The sequence below is a fragment of the Symphalangus syndactylus genome, chromosome 2, assembly GCF_028878055.3.
Source record: "Symphalangus syndactylus isolate Jambi chromosome 2, NHGRI_mSymSyn1-v2.1_pri, whole genome shotgun sequence".
Classification (NCBI taxonomy): domain Eukaryota; kingdom Metazoa; phylum Chordata; class Mammalia; order Primates; family Hylobatidae; genus Symphalangus; species Symphalangus syndactylus.
Genome location: NC_072424.2, coordinates 43,048,980 through 43,065,654, shown reverse-complemented (window position 1 = coordinate 43,065,654; position 16,675 = coordinate 43,048,980). Strand labels below are relative to the sequence as shown.

General features: G+C 46.1%; 1 protein-coding gene across 3 annotated transcripts in view; it reads right to left on the bottom strand.

Annotated features, from left to right (window-relative positions):
* Positions 1 to 13,319: 13,319 nt before the first annotated feature.
* The window catches only part of ALDH18A1 (aldehyde dehydrogenase 18 family member A1), a 51,208-nt gene continuing 47,852 nt past the window's right edge, over positions 13,320 to 16,675 (bottom strand). For all 3 annotated transcript variants that reach the window (XM_055254392.2, XM_055254423.2, XM_055254439.2), the window contains one exon: positions 13,320 to 14,343. In XM_055254392.2, the coding sequence (XP_055110367.2) occupies positions 14,162 to 14,343 (182 nt within the window). In that variant the 3' untranslated portion in view covers positions 13,320 to 14,161. The remainder of the gene's footprint in view (positions 14,344 to 16,675) is intronic.

Genomic DNA, 16,675 nt, shown 5'->3' with positions numbered 1-16,675 from the left:
GCTGATGGATATGAATGACCAGTCCAAGAATCTGTTTAAAGTTCAGACTTATAATAGTGGCAAATAAAAAGTCCTATTTGTGATGAAAAAAATAATAATAATCTCCAGTTCCATCCATGTTGCTGCAAATGACATGATTTCATTCTTTTCATGGCTAAACAGTATTCCATTGTGTATATATACCACATTTTCTTTATTCTACCATTGATAGACACTTAGGTCGATTCCATATCTTAGCTATTGTGCATAGTGCTGCAATAAACATGCAAGTTTGCAGATATCCTTTTGATATATTGATTTCTTTTCCTTTGGGTAGATACCCATTAGTAGGATCGCTGAATCAAATGGTAATTCTACTTTTAGTTTTTTTAAGAAATCTCTGGCCAGGCATGGTGGCTCATGCCTATAATTCCAGCATTTTGGGAGGCCAAGTCAGGTGGATCACATGAGATCAGGAGTTCGAGACTAACCTGACCAACGTGGTGAAACCCTGTCTCTACTAAAAATACAAAAATTAGCCAGGCATGATGGCGGGTGCCTGTAATCCAAGCTACTCAGGAGGCTGAGGCAGGAGAGTCGCTTGAACCTGGAAGGCAGAGGTTGCAATGAGTTGAGATTGCACCACTGTACTCCAGCCTGGGCAACAGAGTGAGATTCCATCTCAAAAAAAAAAAAGAAAGAAAGAAAGAAATCTCCATACTGTTTTCCATAGTGGTTGTACTAGTTTACATTCCTACCAACGGTGTAAAAGAGTTCCCCTTTTTCCATATCCTCACCAAGATGTTATTTTTTTGTCTTTTTAATAAAAGCCATTCTGATTGGAGTAAGATCTCATTGTGGTTTTGATTTTTATTTCTCTAAAGATTAGTGATGGTGAACATTCTTTCATATACTTGTTGGCCATTTACATGTCTTCTTTTAAGAAATGTCTATTTATGTCCTTCGCCCACTTTTTAATGGGATTATTTGTTCTTTCCTTTTTGAGATTTTTGAGTTCCTTTTATATTCTGGATATTAGTCCCTTGTTGAATGAATAGTTTGCAAATATTTTCCCCCTTTCAACAAGTTGTCTCTTCACTCTGTTGATCGAAGCAATCAACTGCTGTTCAGAAGATTTTTAGTTTACTATAGTTCTGTTTGTCTATTTTTGTTTTTGTTGCCTGTGCTTTTGAGGTCTTAGTCATAATTCTTTGCCTGGGCCAATGTCCAAGAGAGTTTTTCTTAGTATTTTTATAGTTTTAGATCTTATGTTTCAGTCTTTAATCCATTTTGAATTTACTTTTGCATATGGTGAGAGAGAAGGATCCAGTTTCATTCTTCTACATGTGGCTATCCAATTTTCCCAGCACCTTTATGGAAGAGGGTGTCCTTTCCCCAGTGTAAGCTCTTGGCACCTTTGTTGAAGATCAGTTGACTGTATTCTCTAGTCTGTTCCATTGGTCTATGTGTCTATTTTTATACCAATACCATGCTGTTTTTGTTACTATAACCTTGTAACATATTTTGAAGTCCTGTAACATGATGCCTCTAGCTCCAGTTTCTTGAGAGGCTGGACCATCTCTATTTTCTTTGCCCTTGGGCTTTATAAGACACCCCTATGTCCATATAATACATTATCCTTTTCTTCTTGGGCAGAGCAGAGGTGGTTTATGTTACCTGTAATTCAACGAGTCTTAACTAAGACTACTTCTTTAATGGTGGGGCAGGTTTAGAATGGTCCGGTGAAATGTGTCTCCCTCATTGCACAGAAGGAAGAGAAAGAGGATGAATGGTGATATTTCTGTGACCACAACTTTGGATCATGAATCCTCAGGCCAAGGAAAAACTGATGCCTCTGGATTCTGATCACTCTACTCCACCATGGGAAAAAATTCAGACATGCCTAAGAAGTTGTCTGAATCTATCGTCCAAAGCCAACCTGTCTTATCTTAATCTTTGATTAAAGTAAACTGCATTCCCACCCCCAGACAATATTAAAAAATGGGAGGAATGGAAACAGGGGAGATTCCTGTGTTTGTACATTTCACTTACTCCTGGGGCTCCCGAGTTGCAGATGAGCCTGAAGTTTACACCAGAGAGTAAACAAGATAGCTATTTGGACATCACACACCACTTTGCCAGTTTCCGTTCTCTTCAATTATTTACCATCTAATTGTCTGCATTGAAACAGAATCTGGAAACACAGAGTCAGAGTTGTAGCCCTATTTGCAAGTTACAGAAAGAAAACTAGAGTTCAGTGAAGTTCCTGGGGCAGAAGCACTTCATGAGTTTCTGAAGTTCTCTTACCTTGGGAGGGCTGTGAATGCAGGGGGTGAAACCAGCACAGCAGCAAACAGAAAGACGGCCTCAGGGTGGAAGGGACCTTAGAAGTCACTAGTCCAGTCTCCCGTTTGAGGTCACTCTCTCTCTCCAGTGTAGAGGTCTGGCATCTAGTCTGTACTTTCCCCTCAACTGGCTATGTCACCAAGAGCATCTGAACCTTGATTTCTTCATCTGTAAAGGATAGAATACAAAGAAGGATGGGATGGAAAATAAACCTGTCTATAAATTTAAAAAATTGTTATCACGAATTTTATTTTCACCATTGTACCAATAATTTCTTCTTTCATTATTTTCCTTCCTTCCTTCCTTTTTCTTTCTTTTTTTCTTTCTTTCTTTTCTGACTCTCTCTTTCCTTCCTTCCTTCCGTCCTTCTTTCCTTCCTTTCTTCCTTCCTTCCTTCCTCTCTCTCTTTTTTCTTTCTTTTTTATTTATTTCTTTCTTTTTTATTTTTTTCAAGACAGGGTCTCACTCTGTGGCCCAAGCTGGAGTGCAGTGGCATGATCTTGGCCCACTCCTGAGCTCAAGCAATCCTTCCACCTCAGCCTCCCTAGTAGCTAGTAGCTAGGATCACAGATGTGCACCACCACGCTTGGCTACTTTATTTATTTATTTATTTATTTGAGACAGAGTCTTGCTCTTTCGCCCAGGCTGGGGTGCAGTGGCGCAATCTCAGCTCACTGCAACTTCCGCCTCCTGGGTTCAAGCAATTCTCCTGCCTCAGCATCTCAAGTAGCTGGGACTACAGGTGTATGCCACCATGCCCGGCTAATTTTTGTATTTTTTTTAGGAGAGATGGGGTTTCACCATGTTGGCCAGGCTGGTCTCAAATTCCTGACCTTATGATCTGCCCGCTTCAGTCTCCCAAAGTGCTGGGATTATAGGCATGAGCCACCATGCCCGGCCCATCCTCAGCTACTTTTTGTATTATTTTTCTTTTTGTAGAGACAGGGTCTCACCATATTGCCCAGGCTAGTCTCAAACTCCTGGGCTCAAGCAACCCTCTGCCTAGGCTTCCCAGTGCTGGGATTACAGGTGTGAGCCACCATGCCTGGCCTGCACCAATAATTTCCCATAGAAAGAAATATTAGTAGCTATGAAAATTTTAAAATAAAGTAGAAAACTTAGAAAAGTATAATGACAAATAAAACTCACTTTGTCTCACTGCTCAGGAGGAATCACTCATTAGCCAAGCACGGTGGTGCGTGCCTATAGTCCCAGCTACTCGGGAGGCTGAGGCAGGAGAGTCACTTGAACCCGAAAGGCAGAGGTTGTGGTGAGCCGAGCCGAGATCACGCCACTACACTCCAGCCTGGAAAACAGAGTGAGACTCTCTCTCTCTCTCTCATATACATACATATATACATATATATACATACATATATACATATATACATATATATACATACATATATACATATATACATATATATACATACATATATACATATATATACATATATACATACATATATACATATATATACATATATACATACATATATACATACATATATACATATATATACATATATACATACATATATACATATATATACACATACATATATACATATATACATATATACACATACATATATACATATATATACACATACATATATACATATATATGTGTATATATATGTTTTTTTTTTTTTTGAGACAGGGTCTCACTCTGTCACCCAGGCTGAAGTGCAATGGCTTAATTATTGCTCACTGTAGCTTCGACCTCCTGGGCTCAGGAGACCCTCCCGCCTCAGCCTCCTAAGTAGCCGGGACTACAGGTACACATAACATGCCTGGCTAAGTAAAAAAACAATCTTGTAGACATAGGGTCTTGATATGTTGCCCAGGTTTGTCTTGAACCCCTGTCCTTAAGTGATACTCCAGCCTCAGCTTCCCAAAGAGCTGGGATTACAGTTGTGAGCCACTGTGCCCAGCCCATAATATTATTTGATACATTGTCTTCCAGTCTTTTTCTAACTAAATATATATAATTGAGAAATTTTAATTATACTGTTTTATAGCTTAGTTTTTTCCTATTCAATATTTTCTAGTGCCTCTTTTCTCCATGTCAGTAAATATTCTTCAAAAACAAGAATTTTGGCTGGGTGCGGTGGCTCATGCCTGTAATCCCAGCACTTTGGGAGGCTGAGGTGGGCCGATCACGAGGCTGCGAGCTCAAGACCAACCTGGCCAACATAGTGAAACCCCGTCTTGGCCGGGCGCGGTGGCTCACGCTTGTAATCCCAGCACTTTGGGAGGCCGAGGAGGGCGGATCACGAGGTCAGGAGATCGAGACCACGGTGAAACCCCGTCTCTACTAAAAATACAAAAAAAAATTAGCCGGGCGTGGTGGCGGGCGCCTGTAGTCCCAGCTACTCCGAGAGGCTGAGGCAGGAGAATGGCGTGAACCCGGGAGGCAGAGGTTGCAGTGAGCCGAGATTGTGCCACTGCACTCCAGCCTGGGCGACAGAGCAAGACTCCGTCTCAAAAAAAAAAAAAAAAAGAAACCCCGTCTCTACTAAAAATACAAAAATTAGCTGAGCATAGTGGCACGCACCTGTAGTCCCAGCTACTCAGGAGGCTGAGGCAGAAGAGTCGCTTGAACCCGGGAGGCAGATGTTGCAGTCAGTCGAGATCGTGATACTGCACTCCAGCCTGGGCAAGAGAGCGAGACTCAGTCTCAAAAAAAATAAAAAATATAAAAAAATTAGAGACAGGGTCTCACTATATGGCCTAGACTGGTCTCAGACTCCTGGGCTCAAGTGATCCTCCTGCCTTGGCCTCCCAAGATGCTGGAATTACAGGCATGAGCCACCACTCCTGGCCAAGTTATGCATTTACTAGTTAGGGTCAATTTACACCACCAATTTCAATGGAAATCAACATGATTTTTTATATTTGCAAGGAAAATGGTCCACTTCTTACAAATAGACTTCGGGATGAAAAATGAAGATGAGGCAGACACATCTACAGTGAGGAAAAGGATGATGCCTCCCTTTTCCTCATAGGCAACTGTGGGGAGGGGAAAGGAGGTAAGTAAAGGCATGTTGGGGAAGTCAGAGAAGCATCCACACCCGCTCATTATATCAAGTGTCTAGAGACTCTCTAAATAATTCAGGCACAGTCGGCTCCCTCCAGGGGCAAGTGTTGAGGAGAGTTTCCAGACAAGCAGCTCCTCTTGCAAAACTGGAGCAGACCAAAGATCTGATTACGTGAAAAGGGGTCCAGTTAGTAGCTATGGCAACCTCCTTCTTCAGCCTTACAACTTGCCTTTGGGATAAGGTACAAGAAGCTTCTGGGAAAACGCTACTGCTACGCCCCCTGTGGTGGTGAAGAGTTTTGAAGCTCTGTTGTCTTCGGTTCAAATCCAGGTTCCTCCACTACAGTGCGATCTTGGGGAATTTACTGATCTTTAGGTTCTATACCTGTAAAATAGGGGTAACAATTCCCCGACTGAGATTATCGTGGCATCATACATAATTCATCTAGCCCCCTTACTATGAGGCTTAGTACATGGTGCTTAGTACATAGTAGATCTGTCCTAAGAATGTCCTCACATTATGTCCTAAGAATTGATGCTTGGACTTTAAATAAAAGAGAAATGTAGGGCCTGGTGCGGTGGCATGGACTTGTAATCCTAACTATTCAGGAGCTGAGACAGAAGGATTGCTTGAGCCCAGGAGTTGAGTTTGAGACCAGTCTGGGTGACAGAGTGAGACCCCTGTCTCAAAGGGGGAAAAAATAGCAGTGTCGAAAACTAAGAGAAAGCCATTCCTTCCTTAGAAACATAAATAGTAACAGCCAATAGTTATTGAAGGTTAACCATATGCTGAATACTGTGCTGAGTGCTTTATATTTACTCTCGCAAAACCATTTATGGATACGTGTTATCAAAATTCAGAGAAGTTAAGACACTTTCCCGAGGTCAAACAACTAGTAGGTGTTAGAATCAAGGTCCAAACCCTATTCTGCCTCTAAACTGAAAAGGCCTGTGCTCTTACCCTGTAGGTAAGAGGATCTCTGGAAGTTATTTTACTGCTCCGGCACTTCATTTCCTGGAGAGCAGCCTGAGGATCAGGAGGGGATAATTTGCTGGGCATTGAGGAAGAGCAGGCCGACTTCCTTAGGTCCTTGGGACCCGACTGCCCTCTAGCGTTAGAGGAATCCTGGGGCCAGATGGAATAAAGAGCGAGTTGGTTTTCTTAAGTCGTGGTGAATCCTCTTGCCTTCAGCATGGGATCATATCTGTCTAGTGTGGTGTTTTCCTATTGGCCAAAGGGTTTCTCCTAGGGATTAGGGTAAAATAGGCTGTAAAGGGCGGGAGTTAAGGATAAGAATTACCTGAGTTTAGAGTAGCAATTCTCAGACAGATCAATGTTTGGACCATCAGGTGGAGGGAATGTCTCTTATCCCCAGCATCTGGCACGTAGTGGGTGCTCACTGGATACTGAATGAGGCTTTAAAATATCATTCTCACTAATAGCAGAGTTCTGCAAAATAGTAGAGATCTGCAAACTTAAATGAGGTGCCCTTACGAGTGGTTATGAAGTTATTCATCGATTTTTGCCAGAAGTGCTAGTGGAAAAGACATTGTAACATTTAACTCAATGTCTACTGTAGGAGACTCCACAGGGCACTTTCATAAGGAAGAGAGAACAATGACACTCCTCAATGGTTTATAAATAAGTTGGAGTCAGGGAAGACATGATCGTCTTAGACTGCCAGCCTCATACCAGTGTCCCTAATGGTCCATGGATCTCAGAAAAAGCCCCCTCCATCTCTATAGCTCTGCCCAAGTAGCCTGTTTCAAAGCTACTCAGTGAGCATCTGTGTGCATTGCGCCTTGCTGGGCTCAGTGGGGGATACAAAGACAGATATAACAGATGTGGCTAATTGTGGCCAACATGGATGGTGCTTCTTCTGTGAGCTAAGTGTCCAGTCCATTACCTGATTATTTACTGACAGGAATCTTCAAGGTAAGTATTAGCTGTCTACTTTTTTTTGCAAATAAGGAAATTGAGGCTCATTGCAGCAAAAAACAATCCTGCAAGTTCCTACAATTTACAGATGGCAGTGCAAGTCATATGACTCCCAAATGCATACTCTTTCCACTATGCCACTCTGGCCAATTCTTTGAAATATTAGGACTCCTTTTCTAAAACGCAGGTATCTCCAAGACCATTACTCCTGTCTTTGTCTGCTTGGGCTGCCATAACAAAATATCATAGACTAGGTGGACCAAACAACAGAAATTTATTTTTCAGTCTGGAGATTGGGAAGTCCAAGATCAAGGTGCTGGCCAGTTCGGTTCCTGGTGAGGGCCCTGCTTCCTAGCTTGCGGGAGACTGTTTTGTCTTCTCACTGTGTCCTCACATGAAGGGCAGGAGGTCAAGGTGTCTAGCGTCTCTTATTTTACTTTTTTTTTTTTTGAGACGGAGTCTCGCTCTGTCACCCAGGCTGGAGTGCAGTGGCGCAATCTCGGCTCACTGCAAGCTCCGCCTCCCGGGTTCACGCCATTCTCCTGCCTCAGCCTCTCCGAGTAGCTGGGACTACAGGCGCCCGCCACCACGCCCGGCTAATTTTTTTTTGTATTTTTAGTAGAGACGGGGTTTCACCGTGGTCTCGATCTCCTGACCTCGTGATCCGCCCGCCTCGGCCTCCCAAAGTGCTGGGATTACAAGCGTGAGCCACCGCGCCCGGCTCTTATTTAACTTTTTACCCAACAGTTTGTTGAGAGATGTGGCGTCACTTACGAAAGCACCAATCCCACCACGAGGGCCCCACCCTCATGACCTCTTCTAACCCTAATTACCTTCCAAAGGCCCCATCTCCAAACACCATCACATTGAGGGGTACGGCTTCAATGAAGGAATTTGGGAAGGGCACAAACATTCAGTCCATAACAACCCCCATCAAGCCATCAGTTTAAAAACAGATGGCTTTCCCTGAACTTTCTTTTTTTTTTTTTTGAGACGTTGTCTTGCTCTGTCGCCCAGGCTGGAGTGCAGTGGCGCAATCTCGGCTCACTGCAAGCTCCGCCTCCCGGGTTCACGCCATTCTCTTGCCTCAGCCTCTCCGAGTAGCTGGCACTACAGGCGCCCGCCACCACGCCCGGCTAATTTTTTGTGTTTTTAGTAGAGACGGGGTTTCACCGTGGTCTCGATCTCCTGACCTCGTGATCCGCCTGCCTCGGCCTCCCAAAGTGCTGGGATTACAAGCGTGAGCCACCGCGCCCGGCCTTGTTTCTTACATTTAGCTTTCTCTAGCCTCATTTCCTACTGACCCTTAGTCTGTAGCCTCTGCCTAGGGCAAGTCTACAACTCACTTTTTTTTCTTTTTTTTCTAGACGGAGTTTCGCTCTTGTCACTCAGGCTGGAGTGCAATGGCACGATCTCGTCTCACTGCAACCCCCATCTCCCAGTTCAAGAGATTTTCCTGCTTCAGCCTCCCGAGTAGCTGGGATTACAGGTGCCTGCCACCATGCCCGGCTAATTTTTGTGTTTTTAGTAGAGACAGGGTTTCACCATGTTGGCCAGGCTGGTCTTGAACTGCTGACCTCAGGTGATCCACCCGCCTTGGCCTCCCAAAGTGCTGGGATTACAGGCATGAGCCACTGCACTGGCCTACAACTCACTCTTTCCTCTCCAAAACTGCCTGGGAATTTTGTCTTTTCTCCACCTCTTATGGAGCACTTCAGCTTTCCCATATAAACCCGCATTACAAAACTCATCAATGAGCTCAAAGGAACAAAAGAGGCTTCCAAGAAAATCTACTCTTTGGAAAGTCACTAGGACTAACTGTACCTAACATTGCTACCCCCTGACGTAGTAGCTTACCCGATTTTTATCTTCTCCTCTTCCTCACAAAGAGGATCTTGATTTTTGTTTGAGCAGGAATGTGCCAATCTGTAAAACTCTGTTTTCCAGTCCTCCCAGCTACAGTTGCTCATGTGGCCACAATAAACAGTTCCTCCTGATGAGATGTAAGGGAAGTCACTGACTGGGGCTTCCAGGAAAGCTCTTTAAATGTGGGTGTGTTGGGCGAACTCAGCTGTGCATGCCTCTTTCCCCTGCCCTTCTTCTTGACTGGGCCGTAGATGGAACACAGGTGTGGAGATGGAACAGCCATCACGGTGCAAGGGAAGCTGCAGAGTTAAGAATGTCAGGGCTGAAAGTTGGAGAGTCTGGGTTCCTAATGGCATCACGGAGTTGCCCTGTTGGTCTTGAGCTACTTCTGGACTTCTCATTATGGGAGAAAAGCAAAACTCTCAGGTTACTTATAGTAGTGGTGATGCTGGGATAAATCATATAAGGGGCTTACTAAAAACTCCAATTCCTTTCCCCACTCTCAGAAATTTTGGCTCAGCAGGTCTGGGTGCGGGAATCTACAGTTTTATCTAGCCCCTGTGGTCATTCTGTTGCAGTGATCCTTGAACCACAGTTTGAAGTAGTCTGAGGCCCACATATACAGCAAATAGCAGAGGGTGTGTGTGTGTGTGTGTGTGTGTGTGTGTGTAGAGCGGGTCAGTGATGTTGGGTTTTGCTTTCAATGCCTACCAAAGACTTGGCCAGCTGTGGATGTCAGATATAAAAATCACCTTGTTCAGCTAATTTGCAACTTAGTGATGAAGAGCTTCCCACACCCCCATCTAACTAGAAAGCTTATCCAAGCTCCCATTTCATGAGTGTGGAAACTGAGGCAAAAATGTTTGAGTAGTTACCCAAGGTCACAATGCCAATCAGTGACAGAGCTGGAAAAAAAAATTCTAGAGTCCCAGTTCAGTGCTCCCTCCATTGCACTGGGCTGCAAATAGCACCATGAACCTTTAGAGTGTCTGCTTACCTCTCCCTCCCATTTCCTCTCTGTGAGGCAGTGCAATGAGACATTGTGGCTACCTCTCTGGCTGCCATCCCAGCCCTCTTTTGTTCTCCAGCAGCCATACTGTTTAGGTGAATGAATCCTGCTCTCAGCTCCATGAATCAATTAGGATAATCTTCTTCCCCTATCCGATTTTCCTCCTCCCTTACCAATAGAACCCTTACTTTCTTGGAGCTGCAATGTGCCCAAATAAAAAAGCTACACCTCCCAGATCCCTTTTAGGGAGGGTAGGCCATGAGCTAGTTTTGGTCAAGCCATTTGGGATGGGGGGGGTATTCCTGGAATGTCACTTAGAAGAGGCAGCTGGCAGACACTCCTCTGCCTATGGTTCTTCCTTCTTCCTGCTGGCTGGAATGCAGTCCTGATGGTTGGAATGCCACTACCATGTGGACAAGAGCCTTACCCTAGGACAGAAGAGCATAAACCAAAAGCAGCCCCAGTGCCTGATGGCCTTCATGGAGGCATTACCTCAGCCTTGAAGCTGCCTACCTCCAGAGCTCTTTTTACATGGGAGAAACAGGAATGATCAAGTTCAAGCCCCAATTCTTTGAAGTTTCTGTGGCATGCAGTTCAACTCAATGTGTGCATTTATAGCAATCATTGATGCAGGCCAGTTTAATGAGTGAAGCTTGGGGTTTTTTTTTTTTTTTTTTTTTTGAGACGGAGTCTCGCTCTGTCGCTCAGGCTGGAGTGCAGTGGCGCAATCTCGGCTCACTGCAAGCTCCACCTCCTGGGTTCACGCCATTCTCCTGCCTCAGCCTCTCAGTAGCTGGGACTACAGGCGCCCACCACCACGCCCAGCTAATTTTTTGTATTTTTAGTAGAGATGGGGTTTCACCGTGGTCTCGATCTCCTGACCTCGTGATCCGCCTGCCTCGGCCTCCCAAAGTGCTGGGATTACAAGCGTGAGCCACCGCGCCCGGCCATCAAAGCTTGGGGTTTCTGTCTGATGATGGTGGTCTTTCTCAGGGCCCAGATGCAGGCCTGCCTTCTCAGTCAGTGGTGTTCCCCAAGGGCCCCAGCTCTCTTGGGCTGCCTTCTATTTAAGATTCCTGGGCATTGTCTGGGAAGTGAGGAGCGCCTCTGCCCGGCCACCCATCGTCTGGGAAGTGAGGAGCGCCTCTGCCCGGCCTCCCATCGTCTGGGAGGTGAGGAGCGCCTCTGCCCGGCCGCCCCGTCTGGGAAGTGAGGAGCGCCTCTGCCCGGGCGCCCCATCCGGGAAGAAGTGAGGAGCGCCTCTGCCCGGCCGCCCCATCCGGGAAGAAGTGAGGAGCGCCTCTGCCCGGCCACCCATCGTCTGGGAAGTGAGGAGCGCCTCTGCCTGGCCACCCACCGTCTGGGAAGTGAGGAGCGCCTCTGCCCGGCCGCCCCGTCCGGGAAGAAGTGAGGAGCGCCTCTGCCCGGCCGCCCCGTCCGGGAAGAAGTGAGGAGCGCCTCTGCCCGGCCGCCCCGTCTGGGAGGTGAGGAGCACCTCTGCCCGGCCACCCATCGTCTGGGAGGTGAGGAGCGCCTCTGCCCGGCCACCCACCGTCTGGGAAGTGAGGAGCGCCTCTGCCCGGCCACCCACCGTCTGGGAAGTGAGGAGCGCCTCTGCCCGGCCACCCACCGTCTGGGAAGTGAGGAGCGCCTCTGCCCGGCCACCCATCGTCTGGGAAGTGGGGAGCGCCTCTGCCCGACCACCCATCGTCTGGGAAGTGAGGAGCGCCTCTGCCCGGCCACCTATCGTCTGGGAAGAAGTGAGGAGCGTCTCTGCCTGGCCGCCCCGTCTGGGAAGTGAGGAGCCCCTCTGCCCGGCCGCCCCGTGTCTGGGTAGAAGTGAGGAGCTCCTCTGCCTGGCCGCTCTGTCAGGGAGGTCTACCACGGAGGCCAGAAGCAATGTGGGGGCTGGACGTGGTGGCTCACGCCTGTGGTCCCGGCACTCTGGGGGGCGAGGCGGGTTGATCACTTCGGGCTAGGAGTTCGAGACCAGTCTGGCCAACTTGGCGAAACATGAAGTATACAACAGACAAACCAACCAACCAACTCAATGACAACAAAACAGGTCTACCCTGGAGTCATACTCTAATTTTTTCTATTTTCCTCCCTTTCTGATCCTTTATCCCACTTTCTTTTTCTTCCTCTTCCTTCTCCCTCTTCTTTGTCAAATAGAGGATTGAGTTATTATCACTGATCCATATAAAGTCCCTCTCTCATTTATTTTAACTCCCACCCCCATTTCTATTCTCCGACTTCCCATGTGCAACCTTCCTAATATGTTTGATACGCATCTTTTTGTTTGTATGTATTTTTAGAAAATGTTTATTGGTTTTGTATGCAAAAAAAATTAATAAAAAAAAAAAATTGCAAAAAAAAAAAAAAAAAAAAGATTCCTGGGCATTTGTTGTCTGGTTGGGAGCTCATTGTGGTATTTGTGACACAGTTTCAGGCAGGACTGTTTATAGCCTTTTCAGGCAAGCTATGCCAGAACTCCTCATCCAGAGGGCAGGGCAGTCAGGGTGACTTGCCAGACCATGTAAGGGTCTGGAGAAGAGGCAGGCTGTGCAGCCTGCCTGGGAACATGTTCCACACGATACCATCATTCTTGTGCTGGTAAAACATCCTCAGAGGAAAAGCAGCAGCATTGTAAGCGAGTGCTTATTTCTTTAGGAGGCCCCCATGAGACAAGAAATCTTTCAACTGCAGACTGTCAGGCACCAGGGGCCCTAAGGACAGGAGCTAGATGGAGAGTGGGGAGGGTCCGAGCTGTCAGGTGATCCTGAGGCAACAGGACTGGCAGGGAGGAGCTGGAGGGACACATTGAACTAAGGATGTCAGCTGGGGCTATGTGCCACTGTGGGAGCTCGCTCAGGTTGGACCCCACCAACTTCAGACCCTCACTGTACTTTTAGTCTTCAAGCTCGTGGGGCTTAATCTCCTGTTTTCCTTTCCTCTCTCCCCATCTGAGTCCCTCTGTGGGGTCTGCCTATGTTGCTTCCACCAACAAACACTGTTTAGGCAGATGTCTTGTCTCCCCAGACAGCTTCCAGAGAAGAGACCGTGCCCGCAAGCAGGGCACGAGGGTCACAAGAGAGGAAAAGGAAGGGGGTAACAACAAATACGGGAGAAAACTTTAGTTATGGACAGGCTTTTCATAAAAAACTTTATTTCTCAAAAAAGGGGGAAGAATCCAAAGTATTAAAATAATCCTCTAATTTTTGTTTTGGAGGAAAAGGGTAGGATGACAAAATAATTCACACAAAAATTTCAAGCATCACTGCTGTAGATATTCCTCCGGCTCAGTGGGGAACATCCTGAAACTCACACCTCCTGTCTGCAGCTTGGGTTCCAGTTGCATCACGGGGAACACAGCACAGCATCTCCTGGATGCAGGAAGCTACAAGCATCTGGAATGCTTATTAATTTACCCCACAAATAAATACAAAAGGTCAATCTTCCCAGTGGAAATGATTCCATCGATTTTTGTGACTTTCTGATGAGAATGCTAAAAAGAAGAGTTGCCTCTTTTCTAAAATTCCAAATCTTCCTTTTTTGAAGATGACTACGTGTGAAAGAAATAAAATGTGAAAAGATTTGTTAAGGATGACTGGCTCTAGTACCAACTAAATGCCAAGGGGGACTGTAACTCACTGAGGTGATACAAAGCAGCCATGGGTTTTCCTCGTCTTTTATATGAGGAAAATGCACCTCTCAATCCTAGAAGACAATTGGACTTGGCAAAGTCCCTATCGGTAGCAATTATTTTCTTACTTAAAAAAAAAAAAGGGTGAGTTGGGAGCCAGACTGTGTACATCAGCCAAGATTGCTATTGCCAAACGGAGCCCAGAAGCATCCAGGTACACTTTCCAACAGGCAGACCCCACCAGGAACTGGGAGACAAGAGCGGGCTCTCTCCTGAGATAAGACAAATTCAACTGTGAAGACCTTTTGGAACATTCCCGGGTTTTCCTGGCTCTTTTCAGTTGGTGTTTCTCTGAGGAATAGGGAGGTTCTCATGAAGATATTTTAAACTTCCATGCTCTGAGAAATCTGAGACCACGTGGTCCTTCCCTCGCAGCAGCCACTTAGTAGTAAGCAGTCCCTCAAGTCCTACTGGTCCCCGGGCGTGGATTCTCGATGTACTGATTCCCACTTCAGCTCCTGTGAAAAAGCATGAATAAAAGATGTAGCTTTTCCCAGCCTCTGCTTCCTGTCCATGCCCCAGACCCACCGTGCTGCTTTCCCCTCACTTGGTACCCTCTCTTCCTGCTAATTCCTCACCCATCCTCCCCAGGAGAGCTGAGTCACCCTGTTCCCATAAACATGTTCTCCGGTTACTACAAATCATGATACACCCCTTCTCGTGAAACAGTGTGTGGACCCCTCTTCTGTATTTTATCCCCAGTGCATTTTGACAATGCTATTAATACAAGCGCTGTCTCTTATATCAGTTTAGCATCTGAATTGTGTACTATATTTTGACATTTGGGCATGTTTTGAGGGGTACGACAATGTTTACCATGATGGTTTCACCTCCTCAAATACTCTTTAAATCTTAGAAAGAAAGAGACATGTTCTTGGTATCCCCTAGAAATCTTAGCACAGGGGACTCATTAGACAGTTACCAAATACATCAAAGGGTTACTGTTCATTCCCTTTCCTCTTGCTCCCAGCTCAGACCTAGGGAACGTCAGGGGTTTTCCTGGGCCTGGCTTGGTGTTCTGCACTGTATACAGTGGAGGCAGGGTTCCCTCATTCATCACAACTTTACTGAGCATGTACTATGTACTAGGCACTGTGTTGAGCCCTGGGGATAAAGTGGTGAATAATAGATACAAGGCCCTGTTTTCGTGGAGTTGATATTATAGCAGGCGAGGCAGCCAAAGGACAGGTGAGTAAATAGTCTCCCGTGGTGCTCAAGTGCAGTGATGGGTGCTATGACAGAAGTTGTGTGGTGGAGCTGGGGACACGCTGGGTAGGATGGCCAGGGAAAGCCTCCCTAAGGAATTGCCTTTTGGTTGGGACCTGAACAGTGAGAAGGAGCTGGCTGCAGAAAACCAGACAGAGGTGCTGCAGGCAGAGAGAAGATCAAGTAGGAGACACGGCGGGGGTGGGATGTGCTTGGGGTAGTAGTTGGCAAGGAGAGTGAAACCAGCAGGATTCAAATTCTGGCTCAATAGCATAGAGACCACATGACTTTGGACACACTACCTAACTTCATGTCTCATGCCTCAGTTTCTTCATCTGGAAAACGAGAATTCATTTTGTAGAATGAAGTGAGAGCATGCTTGCGACACATTTAGCACAGTGCTGGGAATGTAGCAAATGCTCAGTAAAATCTGTTACTGTCATTAATGCATTTTCACAAGGAATTTAACTCAACCAGCTTTCACTCTGAGCTGGTGTTGGAGGGATAATGAAATGATCTTTTGTTCTTCCTTCATCCTGGCTTTTCATTTGAATGCTGGGTGCCCCAGCCCTTAAAAATATGTTGCTATTTCTTTTTCAAGTACATGGAGTATAAAGATCAGTGCAAGTGATGTGATAATTACATCAAAATCCCAACATAATACAAATGGGGAACTAAAAATAAAGAGTATCATGATTAAGAATAACTGAGTTAAATTCCCTTTCATAATCTTTAACAATTTGGTGAGAATTATTTCTCCAGGCAGATCATCTACTCAAAAAGTTCAGAAGGATTAAAATGTGTGTCCTTCTGTTTTGTTTTGTTATACAGATAGGGCCTCACTCTCTCCCAGGCTGGAGTACAGTGGCACCATCTTAGCACACTGCAGCCTCGAACTCCTGGGCTCAAGGGATCCTCTTGCCTCAGCCTCCTGAGTAACTGGGACTACAGGCTCACGCCAACACACCTGGATAATTTTTTCATCTCTGTAGAGAGGAGGTCTCGCTGTGTTGCCCAGGCTGGTCTCGAACTCCCCAACTCATGAGATCCTCCTGCCTCAGCCTCTCAAAGTGCCGGGATTACAGGTGTGAGCCACTGCACATGGCCTAAAATGTTTTGAGTGGTTGAAATAATTCTCAAATATTCAGAAAACGTGTCATAAATGTATTATTGGAGGTTTTTTTTCTGTTTTTTTTTTTTTTTTTTGAGATGGAGTTTAGCTCTTGTTGCCCAGGCTAGAGTGCAATGGTGCGGTCTCAGCTCATTGCAACCTCTGCCTCCCGGGTTCAAGTGATTCTCCTGCCACAGCCTCCTGAGGAGCTGGGATTACAGGCAAGCGCCACCATGCTTGGCTAATTTTGTATTTTTAGTAGAGACGGGGTTTCTCTATGTTGGTCACGCTGATCTCGAACTCCCGACCTCAGGTGATCTGCCTGCCTCGGCCTCCCAAAGTGCTGGAATTACAGGCGTGAGCCACTGCGCCCGTTCTGGAGTTTTATATACTGGTACCCCTGAAAACCAGAGACTGTCCAAATAACCCCAACATGACAGAGGGCTGGAAATGTTATATCTAATGGAAGGGGA